Source organism: Ambystoma mexicanum, chromosome 11 (assembly GCF_040938575.1).
Source record: "Ambystoma mexicanum isolate Mex_15411 chromosome 11, UKY_AmexF1_1, whole genome shotgun sequence".
Classification (NCBI taxonomy): Eukaryota; Metazoa; Chordata; class Amphibia; order Caudata; family Ambystomatidae; genus Ambystoma; species Ambystoma mexicanum.
This window is the reverse complement of record NC_090934.1, coordinates 1,462,641,277-1,462,658,243: the sequence shown is the minus strand read 5'-3', so window position 1 is coordinate 1,462,658,243 and position 16,967 is coordinate 1,462,641,277. Positions and strand designations below refer to the sequence as shown.

At 49.0% G+C, this 16,967-nt stretch overlaps 1 protein-coding gene across 2 annotated transcripts in view; it reads right to left on the bottom strand.

Moving 5' to 3' along the window:
- AAGAB (alpha and gamma adaptin binding protein) overlaps nucleotides 1-16,967 on the bottom strand; it is a 429,906-nt gene that overhangs the window by 18,418 nt on the left and 394,521 nt on the right. Inside the window, exon 10 of one of the 2 annotated variants that reach the window (XM_069625133.1) lies at nucleotides 8,852-8,944. The exons of the other annotated variant lie outside the window; for it this stretch is intronic. Coding sequence (XP_069481234.1) covers nucleotides 8,894-8,944 — 51 coding nt within the window. The 3' untranslated portion in view covers nucleotides 8,852-8,893. The remainder of the gene's footprint in view (nucleotides 1-8,851; nucleotides 8,945-16,967) is intronic. 2 annotated transcript variants of the gene reach the window in all.

The following is a 16,967-nucleotide window of genomic DNA, read 5'->3' as shown; positions in this document are numbered from 1 at the left end:
CGCCATGCCGGTAATGACCCTAGCAGCATGCCGCAAAAACGGCTGGAAAACCCTCTACTGGCATGACCAGCACCGTAGCGAACACTACCGCCTTAGAGTAACGCGGCATTAGCGGTGACCGTAAATAGCGGTCACCGTTATTTACGGTCACCGTTAAATAGCGAAACCAGAAACAGAGTCATCGCGCAGGAACTGGAAGGAGCACGCCGGCCATCTTTAAAAACACAATCCATTGCCATCTTCATCAGACAGGACCCCTGGCACACCTTCGACATACCGGGAAGATACCATCATCAAGGAAGAATAACCAAAGCGCCAAAATAGGGAGCTGCCCGCCTCCGAAAGGAGTGGTTCAGCCCTGACGAACTCCAAATACTGGTGGATACCCTCCACGAGTATGCGGACACTATTTTCAGCAATGACATGCGGAGGGTGGCGGTGATAAAAAAAAAAGATCTGGCCTCTAGTGTCGCAGAAGGTGAGCGCCGTGGGCAACACCCCCCGCACCACAAAGGATTGCAGAAATAGGTGAGACGACCTGCGGCTGAGGGTGCGGAGCATCCTCTCTGCTGATAGAAGCCAGGCCCTGGAGACAGGAGGAGGCCCAGGTTTGCTCATGAAATTAATACCGTGGGAGCATACATGTGCGGCGATGATAGGCCCCGAAGCCATCGAAGGGGTTGGCGAAATGGAGTGCGGGGCAACGTCATCCGCTGATGGAGGTGAGTGTCCAAAGTCAATACTGCCAACCCCAATGTTATGAAAGTCACTGCTAAGGCCCCACCCCCCCCTTTAAATGATGCCGAAACAAGTGAGACCCAGGCTAGTGCCAGGTGCGAGGCCGTAACCTATATGACACATACCACACAAAGTGGCCCATTCCGTGAGGCACACAGAGCAGTCGATGGAAACAGTGTGCATGTGAGCCAGCACAGTACCCGACCAACATGAGTGACACAGACATATGCCTTCATTTACCACCCAAGTATAGAATAATGTGCCGTTCTCCACCCAAATGCCGATCACCCACTAATATCTGATTGTGATATTGTAGCCATGTTCAAATGCTGGCTCTCAAATCATCACTCATGCCGTCCCTCTCTTCCACCCCCACAGGCAGTGAGCATGACAGAGAGGAGCAGGAGAGCAACCGGCCCAGCACCTCCAGGGGCCAAGGCAGGGGCGCCGTCTCCCTGCGAGGAAGAGAACACCTGGAGGCACACCACCGGCTCCAGCAAGGCCCGTGGAGGGTGCACAACCCTCTCCCTACCCTGCACTGGCGCCAGATACATGCCCTACGCCGCGCTCTGAGGAGTCGAGTGTGGCTGGGGAGGTTGCAGCTACGGCCCCCCTCGATGTTGCCGACAGCCCCACATCCATATGCGGAGCGACTGAGGAGGACACATTTGAAGTCATCCACACCCCTGATGCCCAAACCAACCCCCAGGTTTCCTATAGTGACTCGGGTGAGAGTGACACACCTGAGTTTACTGGGCAAGGAGCAACACAGGGACATGCCAGTCCTGTGGCCAGTTCCCTTTCGGAAGTGCCGGAAACACATGCGAGCCCGATCCCCAGCAGGGCCACAACATCAGCCATTGATGCAGAGCGGGCTGAGCAGCTCACAGGCCCGATCAATGACTTCATGCAGGACAATCGGCAGGCCAGGGAGGAGTGGCGGGCCAGGTCATTACTGACAGCACCAACCGGCTCTGTGAAGTCCTTGGCCGGATAGCAGATGCTCTGGAGGCTGCACATCCTGCACAACAGCCCCAGCATGAGGACACACCTTCTGCATGCTCCTCCACCCAGACCAGCCCGCTCCGTCGGTCCGTCCGTACGATGCGCAGCCAGGGCATGCCTCCCCCTGGCTCTGGGAGCGCACAGTGACAATGCTGCCATCCACATGTGGCCTATGTGGTCCTTATGGGACTAGTGTGGGGTTGTTGTGGTGGGAGGGGGAAGGGGTGAGGGTGTGTTTGGGAGTTCTAGTGGGAGGGGGAGAGGGGTGAGGGTGTGTATGGGAGTTGTGGTGAGTGAGGATGTGTATGGGAGTTGTGGGGGATGGGGGATGGGGGAGGGTGGTGGAGGGTTTGTTTTTCACGTTTAAACCTTCAATTTTAATACACTGGTTGTTCATCTAAAAAAACCAGAGTGGACATTCATCATTGCGCATGTGTCATTTAATATTGCACAGTGCATAGTGTACATGTGTCCCCACACCCAGTGCCCGATGTCCTGACATCCTCACACCCTATGCTGACTTGTGTGTCAGAAATATTGTACAATCAATGATTGCCGCAAGCCACGTCCCTCCTGTGCATCGGCACCGTGATGCTGTCCTGCCACTTCTTCCTCCTCCACTTCATCATCATCATCAGGTGGTAGCAGTTCCATGTCAGGGGCACGTTCCAACGGATGCACATATTGTGCAGCATTACACATGCCATGGTGATCTTGGACACCTTCTCATGGCTGTAGATAAGTGCCCGACCTGACCGGCTGAGGCAACGAAATCGTGCCTTCAACAGGCCAAACGTCTGCTCAATCACCACACGTGTACAGGTATGGGAACGATTGTAGTCCTCCTCGTGCCTGTTCTGTGGGTTTCAGACAGGGGTCATGTGCCACGGCTTCAAGGGATGGCCACCATCACCTGCATGAGACGGGAATGAAGGTAAGTTTTCGTACATTGATGGTGGACAACTGTACTAGTCTAACATGGTAGCAGGTGATTTCTGCCCATACACACATGTTCCTGGATGCATTGACCCCATTTCTGGCCCGCTATGAGTCCTGTGCAATGGAATGATGGAGGGGGTAGCTTCTTCAAGATGGGTTATGGTGTGCACTCACATCTTGTTGCACGTGCATCTTATATGCATGCAGCAGTGTTGCACTAAATTCATTGATGTGTTGTGTTCTGAGAGATTTGGTGGCAGGGAGTGTTGACTGTAGTCAGTAGCATATTCGTCATTCTGCACTGATCAGTACCATGGTGACTTGCAGCACTCCTATGGGTGTGCGGAACCAGTGACACGCTGTGGTATCCCCGTTAGGCTCACTTCAATGCACTCCCAGGGATGACTGGCCTGTGTGGTGATATGCAGGAGGCTGCGACATAATGCATATACAGTGCATAGTGCAGGATGCCCTTATGGTGTGTGAGCGCCGCCGATGAGTGGCGCAAGTGTTGTGGGATGTGGCCTGGTTACCTGTTAGTCATGTAGTGTTGGGTGTCGGCTTTATTTCATCACTGTGTGATTTTGTAGTCATGTGCCGTATCACTTGCTTTGGGGCACAGTGTTCGGTGAGGTGCACATTGTGGACTGGCGTCAACATTCCCACCCAGGTGGAGTATGCATCTCCCCCCTCCCCCTTCCCACCTAGGTGGAGTATGCATCTCCCCCCCTTCCCACCCAGGTGGAGTATGCAGCCACCCACCTCAAAACCCTGATGCACTGCCATGGCCCAGTCAGGAAACTCACCAAGCAGCCAGGCACATCCTCCAGCATGTCGCTCCATATAGGGTGGAGTACGGCAGGACCAAGGAGTCATGAGTTGATCCTGGATATCGGGCACAGCAATGTGTGATGATCTTACTGGCATTACATACCATCTGCACGTTGATGAAGTGGTATTGCTTGCGGTTGCGATATGCCACCTCCATTGCATGCAGGACCACCAACTCCACGTGGGTGCAGTCGAGGGCACCTATGCAATTTGGCATGCCTGCCACTGCATGGAAGGCAACTTTTGTATCGAATATCTCCTGGGGAGTCCGTGGTAGGGATATGTAGTCCCTTGTGTGCTTGAGGAGGGCATCCAGCACTTGGGTCAGTATCCGGGAAAATAAGGGTTGTGATATGCCATGCATGTGCCCCACTGTGTGCTGGTAGGTGCCTGGGGCAAGGAAGTGGAGCACAGATACTAACATCAGTAGAGGGGGGATGGCGGTGCGTATTTCTATGAGGCTCACTATTTCGTCATGTATCAGGTCCACTATGGTGCGATGGTGTCCCGGTCAAGCCGGTACAGGGTGTGGATCTGCTCTGGTGTTAGGTTGAAGGGGGTGGCTCTGATGCGAGGGATTGGGGCCTGCCGGCGTGATAATGGTGCCTGCACCGGTGGGGCATGCTGGGCATGTCTCACCCTCCTCCTCCTCCTCCTCCTGTGTATCCTCTGTGGTGGGGGCTGTGGTTGTTGCTGCTGTTGTTGTTGCTGCCTTGCAAGTAGGGCCTCCAGCTCCAGTAATGCTACTACTATTGGCATCATCTTGGTGTGGGAGGGGGTGTGGTGTGTGGGTGTGCTCCTTTTGTGCTGTGCCAGACTCCATTGCCTCCACCTGAGCCGATTGTGGGCACCTGTGGCTCTTGGAAACACTGCTGAGGGTTCTTAACACCTTCTAAGAGATGCCAGTATTTACTCCATGCCAGTAAAGTACTTTTCGGCCTTCAGTAGACTGTTATTTGCATGTCCGCATGGCTTGTGTTCAGGTCCTGTTTACGGCATGCCGGTAATGCCGGCATGTTGTTTGGTGCGTGCGCCTGGACCGCTATTTACGGCATCGTAAAGTACGATGCCGTAATTAGCGGTCTGGTTGGTCAGAATGGCCCGTAGTGGTGGGGGCTGTGGTTGTTGCTGCTGTTGTTGTGGCGGGATGAACTTACCTCCAACCTCGGAATGACCCCTTGTGTGTAGAGAGGCTAGCTGAAATGGAGAAACGCATTGTGTTGACTTTGGGTGATGCCTTTGTGATAGATCTGCACCAGTATGCCCTGGAAAGGCACTTTGATGGCAATTTCGGTTTTGAAATATGCATGTACTTTGCAGAGGCTGGCCACTTCAGCTCGTGTTGATGTTGTCGTCGTGCACTACAAGGGCATGCATCTGGGTTACATGGCTTGTTTAAGTTTGTTTCGTCGACTGGAGAGGTTGCCGAATTTAGTGAAGAGACTTTTTCGCACTGGCCAGGTGCTTTTCTCATCCATAACAACAAGAAGAGTATGGGACAATGTTAATGTATGTTGTTCCGAGCCAGAGGTTGGAAGGTGTCAACAGAAGCATGTGTGATTTCTGTCTGCTCGTGGGATGTTTTTCTGCAACAATGACCTCATTAGTTGTGGAAATGCAGAGTTTTTCCATGCAAATGGCATTTCGTTGTTGCCCATTGGTAATGCTTTTTTGTTTGCCCATCTACAGCATAACTGTAACTATGCGAGCACAAGAACACACAAAATCAAATAAAAAACAAAAAAAGGTGTTTCTCTAGAAGCACCTAAAAAAAAGGCTCTTTTCAGAGCCGCCACTAAAAACAAACTCCCCTACCCTGGGTGCAATTTATTCCCCCACGCAGCACGAAATCCACATCCGGGGATTTTGAGGATGGCCATGGAAATGGAACTGTGGTGTCCGAGGTATTGTGCAATAACATTTCTGGGGGTGGTGTGTAAGCAGAGGACTGTTGTACAGAACTGATACTGTTACAATGAGAGCTCTTCAATGTGATTTGTTGTTGCGTGTGGAACATTTTACCAGTACCCAATGAAGGCATGCTGGAAAGAAGAAAGTGGAAAGAGAAGAAAAAATATTTTTACTTTATTGGGGCACACCCCTCGCCGTACTTCGGGAAACACACATGCCACATACTACAGTTTTCAACATGCTACCCATGGGAATGGGACAGTGGAGACTATCGCAACTGAGTGTGTGGGTCACAGGAAGGGTCGTTAATGCTTTTCTCCATTACTGTGCGTACTGAGCGAGGCTGACATGATTGCCAATACTTGCAAAGGTAATGTAGCACAGCAGATCTGGTGCAAGATCACTTACAGGGCAAACCAATGTGGCCTGCTACTCTGTTCTGAAAAGCCACAAACAGATTGCGGATCAGCTCTGGGGTGTGGATTTTTGTAGGGCTGCTGTGGAGAACTTGCACCCGGAAAACAGTGCTACATTGTTACATATATACATGTGCAATGGCACATTGTGGTGTGTTTGTAAGCGTGTACTTTCTGAAAAACACTCCGTACACTGCACAACACTGTACTTTTCCGTTGTCCGAGGGTCCGGATCATGGGTGCGGTCGCATGGTGATGTCACCACTGTTTTCCATTGGGACTGTTCGCAGGATGCGTTTTGGGTGGAATACGTCGTACGCATGTGCATAGGTGTCCTATGCACACCATTGATACTTCTCTACTGAGCAACAGTGCAACACGCGTGCGCCGACCATTTTGGGAGACGCTGGGTGTTTATAGGGTATAGCAGGTGGGATGTTTATCTGTACAGCTACCTGTAGGACGTGGGTGGGTGGCTCAAACTAAATAAAGTTTGCTCGCATATGCTGCACAGTGGCAGTGTTATCAGGACACAGAATGTCTGTACTTGCACTACGAACAAACGTCCGCTCCCACACGTAATTATAGGTGGTACACAACATGCGGAAATGCGGGTTGTGCTGGCGTTGTACGGATGCCTCCATTGTCATTGCGGATAGGCCGCGCAGGTGTGGTGTCCGTAGGACACCTATCTGTTGCTTAATTGCGGTGGTCACTCCTACGAGTACTGTGCGCTGCTCAGTCATAACATCATTAAAAAAAAAAAATACCACATGTACACTGCGCAACAATTTAAATATCAACGTTTACTTGAACACATTGAAATACACACCAATAGGAAAGGGAAGGGGTAGCAGAAGTGGATACGTATTGTGGGGAATTGGGGATTTGCACAAGTTGGTCATGAGGGGAAGAAGGGATTGAGGTATCGTCACATCTCCCATCACACGGATTTTGAGGGGATGGCGGGCTGTGACATAGGGAAGGGCTACACGTGCAGGCCTGGTAGTGTTTTATTTTGTTCATAATAGCCCCTTGTACGCAATCTTAAGGCGGCACAATGGTTCACCAATTCTTCCATTTTGGCTTCCAGGCTGTCCATTTAGATATTTACGGAGTTTCTTTCCTTTCATATGCCCGTATGCTGCTGTGGAAGGGATGCCACTTGTGCTGCCTTGCTTTCCGTTTCAACATGTTCTCGTACAGAAAAGAGAATGTGTTGGGTATACATGAAGCAATATGTATTACATAATTTACATTTCCCACTACTCTGAGTACCAATGGGGTTAGTATCATAAGTCATTGTGGCATGAGGGAATTTCTTTCAGCTACTGTAAGGTGCTTGCCATTGCTATCTACACACAAAAACCCTTATGCTTCTGTACTATTGTATACTGCACCACCTGCGCAATTACCAGACAAACTGTATTGTGCTTGCTACGTTGCAGTGATATTCTGGTCTTGGTACTTTCCCGTCCATACTCTGGCCGGTCATTCTTTGTTGCCATGCACAGTAGCAGTGAGGTAAGATTGATGAAGGGAGACGTCATTCTGTAATAATATGATGTTTATGGCAATGCATTACTTAATGAACCATGTATGTCATGATAATTCTCCCAGTGACCTGTGATAGTTTTCTGGCAACAATATAATGACAATCCCTTGTGGAGGATTTTCAAGAAAACTAAATGCAGATGTGATGTCATCAGTGATGTCATCAATGACATTTGTGATGTCATGTTTGATGTGATGGGTGTTAGTCTTAGCAGTGCACAGTCGTGGCCTGAGTTATGGTTGCTTAGGTTACCATAATTGGTGAATTTATGATAATTCTCCCAGTGACCTGTGATAGTTTTTTTGGCAACAATATAATGACAATCCCTTGTGGAGTATTTTCAAGAAAACTAAATGCAGATGTGATGTCATCAGTGATATCATCAATGACATTTGTGATGTAATGTTTGATGTCATGGGTGTTAGTTTTAGCAGCGCACAGTGGTGGCGCGAGTTATGGTTGCTTAGGTTAACATAACTGGTGAATTTGTTTTTTTTTGGTTTTACTTGTAGCCATAATATGGATAGGTTGTTATTAGTGCAAAGTAAGTTTAATGTTCCTTTCAAGTACTTGTTGCGCTGAATTTGATCGGTTTTTCTTAGGGCAACTGAAACATATCATCCCTTTAACAAAGTTCTTTGTCAGTGAATGCCATAGCTTTTTAGTAGTGCAACTTACCCATACCGTCACTTTAGCATTGTTTTTTGTGAGTGAATTGCATAGGTTTTAAATAGTGCAACTTATCCATAACGTCCCTTTAACCAGGTTTTTTTGTCGGTGAATATATGCCAGGGTAAACCAAAGTCGCCAGGCGAATGAAATATATAGGAGAAATCCTGACAAGAAATCCAGCAAGCAATTGATATAGATATAAAGGTCCCGGCAGAGAAGTATACCAGGCAAATGAAACTCATGAGTGAAGACCTGGCAGACGAGTACACCAGGCAGTTGGCATTGCATAAAGAAACCTGGCAGGAGAGTAAACCAGGCAATGTGCAAGCCCTAAGAAATAGTAAAGGAAAGATTGTCATTTATTTGTTGAACCCTTGAAAGTTGGATGTTAAAGATAGACATGTAAATGGATTGCTTTTTTCCTGCAGATTCCTCATCTTGATATATATCCGCATCCAGCTCTGCTGCTCAGAAACATTTTCAACATGGGAGTAGTGGACCTGCTGTCGATCCGTCTTGCTGGGCGCTCGATCGTCGGCTCTGGACGGGACATCCGGCATCGTATATATACCACGTCACTACGCCCCATGCTTCAATTGCCCCTTTTATCCCCCATGCCTGAACGTTGCAGAGGAAAACAACAGGAGGGAGGTTAACCAGCCTGCAAAAAACTTAGCCTTGGGATGCATCCCACTGGGGAGACCTCACAGAATTCAAAGATTAGAAAAACGGATTTTTAAAACATTTCTTTTTAGAACAAGGTCAGTAAGATAGAAGCGGTCACCTTAGAGCCATTCTCAGTTGTCTCCTGGCTTGGACAGAAGCGTTAAACCACAAGGACTTTGAGCGGGAATGGATGGGAGGGCCGATGAGGAATCTGTGGGAGTAGAATCAATAGAAAGATTACGGTAAGTAATTTGCCCCTCAATTGATTGCTTTTCTCCTGCAGATTCCTCATCTTGATAAGACTCCCCAAGCAGTTAGTATAACAGAGGAGGGCAGAAAGCGTTAAACAAGCTGATTTTGCAGAACTGCTCTACCAAATCGTGCATCAGCGCCACGTGCAACATTTAAAGAAAAATGCTTGGCAAATGCATGCAGGGACGAACAAGTGGCCGCACAACACATGTCTCTAACGGGAACTCCCCCCCTGTAGGGCTGTAGAGGCGGGGACCACCCTGGTGGAATATGCCCTGATACCGGGAGGAATTTCCCTGCCTGCCGACTGGTAGCATTTGGATATACATAAAATAATCCAACACAACAGGGTTTGTTTGGTTATGGCAACGCCTTTGCTGGATAATGAATGGGCAATGAACAACTGGTCAGACTTCTGAAACTTGGATGTATGAGCCAAATAAAAACGTAAGGCTCTCTTGGGGTCAAGACGGTTGAACCGCTCTTCCTCTTTAGAGGGATGTGGTGGAGAGTAAAATATATGCAAATCAATAGATTGAGTGGTGAAACTCTCCTTAGGAAGGAAGCCAGGCCTGATTTTGAAAGAAACTTTCGCCTAAAAGAAATGTGAAAACTGAGGTTTGCAGCACAATGACTGCAATTCACTAACCCTCCTGGCTGATGTGATTGCAACCAAGACAGCTGTTTTAAGAGATAACAGCCTTATGGAATAAGAGTGCATGGCTCTAACAGAGCCGCCATCAAATAAGTCAAAACCAGATTAAGATATGTAAGGAAGGCATGGTATCAAACAGCGAAGACAGACACAAGTGATCACAGTTCAAATGTATTTATTGAACTGCGAAATGGTTGGTTGAACTCCTAGCTAAACCTAAATCGAATGATGGGAGCAAGATACGACCATCAAATAATAAATAACGCAGTCCTAGTAGAGTCTCTGTCAAAATAAAAGGGGCTATACAAATACATATATTGCTAATCCTTACTTCTAAATACAAATGGTGTGGGATAACAATGTATGCAAAAGGAAAGTGTTCAAGAAAGAATATGTCAGGATGGTTGAGAAGTTGGTTTCCCTTCCCCGCGTTTTCAGCACGGGGCAAAGCGGCACATGCGAGGTTCGCGCACACTCTGGCTTCTTGGCCACGAGGTAACAATTCAAAATATTCACATCAGGGCAATCCACCAAAGTCTCTCTCCAAATGACAGTCTCTTATTGCAGAGGGCATGAAGTAACAAACAAAACACAAGTTGCTTTCCTTTGTCAGGGTTTTCACATTCAAAAGTTCACAACTGGTCTCCCTCGTTCGAGTTCGGACCACAGGTCCCCCTCTATTGGTCTCAGACCCCTTTTCCACAATGTTCACAATTGGTCTCGGACCACTGATCCCCCTCGTCTTGGCTCAGATCCTCTTCATATCAGAATCAAAGACTTTCAAATGTGCGATGGGTTTTGCTTAAACCGTTGCAGGATCACTTCGATTCACTTCACATAATTGTTCTCATCAATCTTCTTCTTTCGCTTCTCTTGCCGGGATACCTTACAGAGACTTTCGATTGAGCACATTCATGGTGCCAGACCACTCCGTCAATGGTATTGTATCTTTCCTTCTCAAGTTCGAATGTGTATCAGCAGTTTAGCTTTACTTGCATCTCTCATCCCACGCGTTTAACAATGTTCATTCCAGCACTCGTTATACTATGTTGCTGCTTGCAACCTTGACTTCAACACAGACGGGTCTTGCATCGGTCTCCCCAACTCACCAGATGTGCTGTTTTCTCTGTCGCTTCTTTGTTCGTGGAGCCAAGAACGATACTATGGTGTCTGCTGCTCCTCCCCGCCTTGGTCAGTTACGCAGGAGGCCCTCTCTATCTCCGACACACAATGCAGGATTCTTCAGTTTGGTTTCCAGGCCTTACGGTTTCTGCCTTGAAGGATTCTTGAAAGTAACAGTGTCTTGCCGAAAACGTCAAGGGTCCTTCCCTTCTTATGAACCCTCCTTGGTTTGCGGTCTTTCTCCCCTTGTTCAGCTGCCGACTTGAAACTGCTGCACCTTCATGTGCTTTGCCTCGTTCAGAGTGTGTTCTCGTGCTACGTCTTTTATCCGTGTGGGGAAGTTTAATGGCAGTCAGATGTGAGTGAATGTTAGTAATTGCCTGACCATAGTAGTGGGAAATGTCAGGTACATGGCTCGGTGTGAGTTTGTTTTCTCCCAGAGCGGGCTGTCAGTGTGAAAGTGTTCATGCAGGAAAAGGGGGGGGGGGCGTAGAGTTCCATATATCCTACCTTGTAGGATGGGGTAAAGCTGTTACCAGGGAGAGTGTGATACCGCGTGTCACAATCAGGCGTCCCACTCCCCGAAGACCCTTCACCCAGGTGATCCTCCCGCACTGGTCCACCCACAGGGTCTGAATCCGGAGGCGATGTCCTTGCCCTGGCCACCTGAGATAGAGATCTGCTGGGATTAGTAGGTGAGACACCCGATAGGCCATTCAGGAAATGGGCCATGACAGAAGAGTGAAGGTGGAACCTTGATCCGGGGTTCTTATGAATACAGACAACGCTGACAAATACCCTTTGACTGTGGTAACCTGAAGGCCTGCTGAGGCTAGTGACAGAAGGAACTCCATCACTGTAGTGGTGGGGCAAGAGATGGGGCCAATCTCGCGCTTCCTGCACCACGCCTCAAATCTTCTCCACTTGTAGCTTACCGGCACCGTTACTACCGGACCGGCAAACTTGTAATGAGGCCCACAGTCTTTTGATTAAAGCAGCATGCTTGCTGCCAAAAACCTGGAATGTATCCGAAAGGGATGTAGCATGGAAAATGAGGATTTAGCGCTTCCATTTCACCACAGCACTGTAGCATAAGGTTCGGAAGGAAAGTCCAGTAGGGAATACACCCGAAATCATGACCTCAAGTGGTGGGAACGGGAGCAAAGTTAGCGAATCGTGACAGATATGCTGCCCCTGGGCTTAAGGCCAAGGATAAGTCTTGCTGCCCTATTCTGGATTAGCTCGACGGGTCACAGAGTGGAAGATGGTAGATTCTGGAGGAGCCTATTGCAATAGAAACGCCTAGAGAGAACCAGGGCTTGGGTCACATTGAGCCTCTGGGGGAAAGTGAGAAAAGGGAGAATTCCTTTGAGAAGGACGAGCTGAAAGAGGGACTTCTTGGCAATGTCCCGAGTGTGAGGGAGGAAGGAGAGAGAGAGGAGTCGAAGATGACTCCAAGGTTTCTGGCTTCAAATGAGGGTGCAGGGGGAGAGCCCAAGAAAGAGGGAGCAGGGTTTCCGATGGGAAGGATTTCAGTTTTACAGGCATTCAGGCAGAGATCATTAGTGGTGCACCAGGAATGGATGGCAGATAGACATTCAAGGGGGATACAGGGTGCAAGAAGGTTTGCTTTTTCAGCAGAGGGCGTCCTGCGTCGATGACGTCGGATCGATGTCCCTCGAAGGCCTCCGTCGAGGGCGACGTCATTGGATGTTACAAATAGGACGCACGGTGCCTGTAGCCTCAGTTTACGTTTTTTTCCCTCAGAACGTGTGGCACCAGGATCATGCCTTCTTGACTGCACTTAGCCTTGCGGAAACGGAAGCTGCAATCGCATAGTACATTCTCCAGAGGGGCAGGCTGGGAGGGCGATGTGGAATACGTTGGAGGAACATCCAGTGGAAAAAACGTTACCAGTTGGTAAGTAACTTGTTCTTCGAATGGATTGTGTCCCCCAACGTATTCCACATCTTTGACAGACTCCCCAAACAGTACCAGTAAATGGAGGAGGGAAATGAATTTAGAGTACCCAATTAGATTGCAAATAAAGAACCGCCTTACCAAAGGCCATATCCTGACCATGGACTGTATCCAGGGAGTAATGTTTAACAAAGGTGTGGATTGAAGCCCATGTGGCTGCATCACAAATATTCCTAATAGGAACCACCCGATGGAGGGCTGTGGAAGTAGCCACGCCCCTAGTGGAATGAGCTCACAAACCTTCAGGTGGGTTCTTACCCCCCAAATCGGTAACACTCCGTAATGGTGAGGATAATCCACCTGGACAAGGTCTGTTTGGTAACAACCTGGCCCAATCGGTGTCCAGCATATCCTCAAAGAGTTGATCGTCCACTCTGACCCTGGACATCCTAGAAATGTAAAAGCTCAGAGCTCTCCTAGGATCCAACCGATGGAGTCGCTCCTCTTCCTTTCCAGGATGAAGAGGAGGGTAGAAAGATGGAAGAACCACATTTTGACTCAAATGATATTCAGATACTAACTTGGGTAGAAAGGAGGGACATACCCGCAGTAGAACCCTGTCCTTATGAAACACAGTAAAGGGTGGCTTAGATGAAAGTGCCTGCAATTCACTCACTCTGCGAGCGGAAGTAACCGCAACCAAGAACACAGTCTTGAAGGACAGTACTCTCAAAGGACAAGAGTGCAAAGGTTCAAACGGAGCACCCAAGAGAAATTTCAAAACCAAAATCAAAACGCAAAACGGCACCTGGAAAGGAGACGGATGGAATACATTAGTCAGTCTTTTAAGAAACTGAGAAATCAAAAGAATCTTAAAGTAAGAACATTCTTCAGACGAGCGCTTAAAGATAGATAGCGCCGCCAGGTAACCCTTAATGGTACCCACTTGAAGGTCCCTGTGGGTCAAAGAAAGAAAGAAAGACAAAACCATACGAATGGAGCACTGAAAAGGATCAACATTGTGACCTCTGCACCAGTCGCCAACGGTACAGGGATTTTGTTGCAGGCTGCCTGGCCGAAAGCAACACCTCCATCACGTAATCCGGGAGGTCCCAATACTTATACCTCAACCTTTCAGATACCAAGCGTGAAGGTTGAGAGTCTTGACCTCTGGATGGAGAACCTGACCCCCTCCCTCCCCCCGAGAAAGAGAGAAAGAAAGAGAAAGAGAGAGAGAGAAGATCCACTCGGTAGGGAAGAGACAGTGGAGGGCAGATGGACATTTATAGAAGGTACTGGTACCACGCTCTCCTGGCCCAATACAGTGCAATGAGGATCATGTGGGAACCGAACCTCCATAACCTCCGCAACACTTGAGGAATGGCAGGGACTGGAGGAAACGCGTGCAGCAGTGGGAATGACCAATCCACCACGAACGCGTCTCCTAAGGCTCCTCTTGGAAGAAATTCCCTTGAGCAGAATCTCTCGCACTTCCGGGTTGACACTGGTGGCAAAGAGATCCACTTGCGGGGTTCCCCAAAGGGCGAAGATCTACTGAAGGACTTCCTGAGCCAACTCCCACTCGTGAGAGATCGTGCTCTGCCTGCTCAGAGCGTCTGCCGCCGCATTTTCGTCTCCGGCTAGATGAACTGCCGAGATCGAAATTCCCTGCTGGATGGCCCAGAACCAGAGCTGCATTGCCTCTCTGCACATCGGGAGTGACCCTCCCCCCCTTTTTGTTGAGGTAATGCATGGCCGCTGTGTTATCCGTCATGATCAGGACACTCTTCCCCTGTATAGAAGGCAGAAAAGCCTTCAGGGCTAGCCTGATGGCCCTCAGCTCTAACAGATTGATGTGGAGTTTGGACTCCGACGGGCACCAACAACCGCTGGCTGTTAAATCGGTGGCATAAGTGCCCCATCCTGTGAGGGAAGCATCTGTCACTACAGTCACCTCCGGCATGGTTGCCAAAAACGGTTCCCCCCTCATCAGGTTCCCTTCGTTGGCCCACCACAGAAGAGTGAATCTGAACCGGATCCGACATCTTGCCTGAGAACTGTGACCACTGCATCTTGAGAACCCATTGCAGGGATCTCATCCGCAGCCTGGCCTCTGGCACCTGAAAAATGCAGGATGCCATGAGGCCGAGCAACCATAAGATTTCGAAAACCGGGAGACTCTGGGCATGTTGAAACTTGTCCACCATCTGCACAATGTGGGGAGACCTCACCTTGGGAAGCGAGCACGTCCCCAAGGACGTGTCTAACACAGCCCCAATGTACTGGAGCTGTTGGGAAGGTGTTAGATGCAACGTCTTGATATTCATGGAGAAGCCCAGCCTGTGGAGGGTGCGGCAGGTGAGACCGAGGTGATCCAACGCTTGCTCGAGAGAGCGCGCCCGGTCAACCAGTCATTTAGGTAGGGGTAGACGTGAATCCCACCCTCGCCTGAGATACGCTGCCATCACCACCATTAGCTTGGTGAAGACCCTCGGGCGGAGGTCAATCCGAATGGCAGGACACGAAACTGAAAGTGAGTCACCAGCCGCAAACCGCAGATACTTTCTGTGCTTGGGATGAATCGGCACATGAAAGTAAGCATCATGTCAGTCCAGAGACACCAACCAATCCTGAAGGTGAAGGACCTGGAGGACTTGAGAAAGAGTAACCATCTTGAACTTGTCCTTCCTGAGAAGTTTGTTCAACCAACGCAAGTCCATGATGGGTCTCACTCCCCCGTCTTTTTTCGGGATAAAAAAATAAGGGGAATACCATCCCTTGTTCCTTTCCGCTACAGGCACCAGTTCTTTAGTGCCTTTCTACAGCAGGGTTAGGATCTGCTGCGCAAGGAGTGGATCCAGAAGCTTCAAAGAGAGTTTCCCCCGTGTATTGTCATGAGGCCACCGAAGGAAGGGAAGGCAGTAGCCATGGGCAATGATATCCAACACTCACGCATCTGAAGTAATGGCTCGCCATTCTTCGAGATGCTGAGACAGTCTGCCTCCAACAGGCGAACCATGGGTCATGGCCTCATGACTGTTAGGCAGCGGCAGTGCCTGAAGGTAAAGAGGCAGCTGCCTGAGCGGCTCTGGCACCACAATTTCCCCGACCAACATGGATACTTTTTTGCTGGCCCCTTTGACTGGCGGCCCCTCTCGTTCTACCAAAGGAGGAGTAATAACGCAAAGAACCTCCCCTCCATTGCTGTCCCCTAGGATGAAAAGGCGGAGGTTGACGCACAGCTGTGCTTAAAGATTTAGCAGTTTTGGAGGTCTGCAACCTTTCACGGCTCTCGTCAGCCTTGCTGCCAAACAAATGTGCGCCATCAAAGGGCATGTTGAGAAGACGGGCCTGCACATCCGGAGCAAAACCCGACTTCCGCAACCAGTCAAATCTGCGTATGACGGAAACATAGTTCCACAGAGTGTGTGAGAAGGGTTTATAGTGATTTTTTCGAATGCCATTTTTTCGAATGCTATTATGTCGAAAACATTTAGCTGAAAAAAAATATTTCAAATGTTTTTTTTGTGTTTTTTTTAAATGGGGGGTTCCCCCAAGCCCCCCATTTTTTATTAACCCTTTTTTTTACTTACGAAACAAAAAAAAAATATAAACTAAAAAATAATACATTCGAGAAAAAAAAAATTCGGCAAAATGTTTTCAACATAATTGTATTTCAAAAAAATGTTTTTCGATAAAATAACTGGATACCTGTGAGAACCTTGCCAAGGGACAAGTAGAGTTGGAAGATTTAAAGCAATGCTCCCAGCAGAAAATACCTTCCGGGCCCAACCGTCGAAGCGCTTGTCATCCCTATCCGTAGGGTACGCCGCCTGCCCCGAGATGGCTGTAGCCGCCTGAACCACCAAACTCTCGGGAGTGGGGTGAGTAGATAAATAGCTGGGGTCACTAACGGAAGGGCGGTATTACTTTATCAAAGATTTATTAACACCCGGAAGAGATTCCGGGCACTGCCAAGCAGCTGCCTCCCTTTTCTGTAAGGTGAGAGGAAATTGTAAAACCGGGTCAGAGGACGGACCTTGATCTAAGATGTCCGTTAGATCATCCTGCACAAAATCTTCAGGAGGACTGGACCAGCCCAGATACAACAAGACCCTTGCCATGAGCCTCCTGTATGAAGACTCTGCATGAGACCCAGGCTCAGGCCTACCAAATTCCACTTCTGGGGAAGTGTCCAACCCACTGGCATTATGGAGGGTCTGCCTCAAATCCTCCAACTGTCTCCAGAAAAAAGTGGAGCTTCATCAAGTTCACCAGAGTCCTT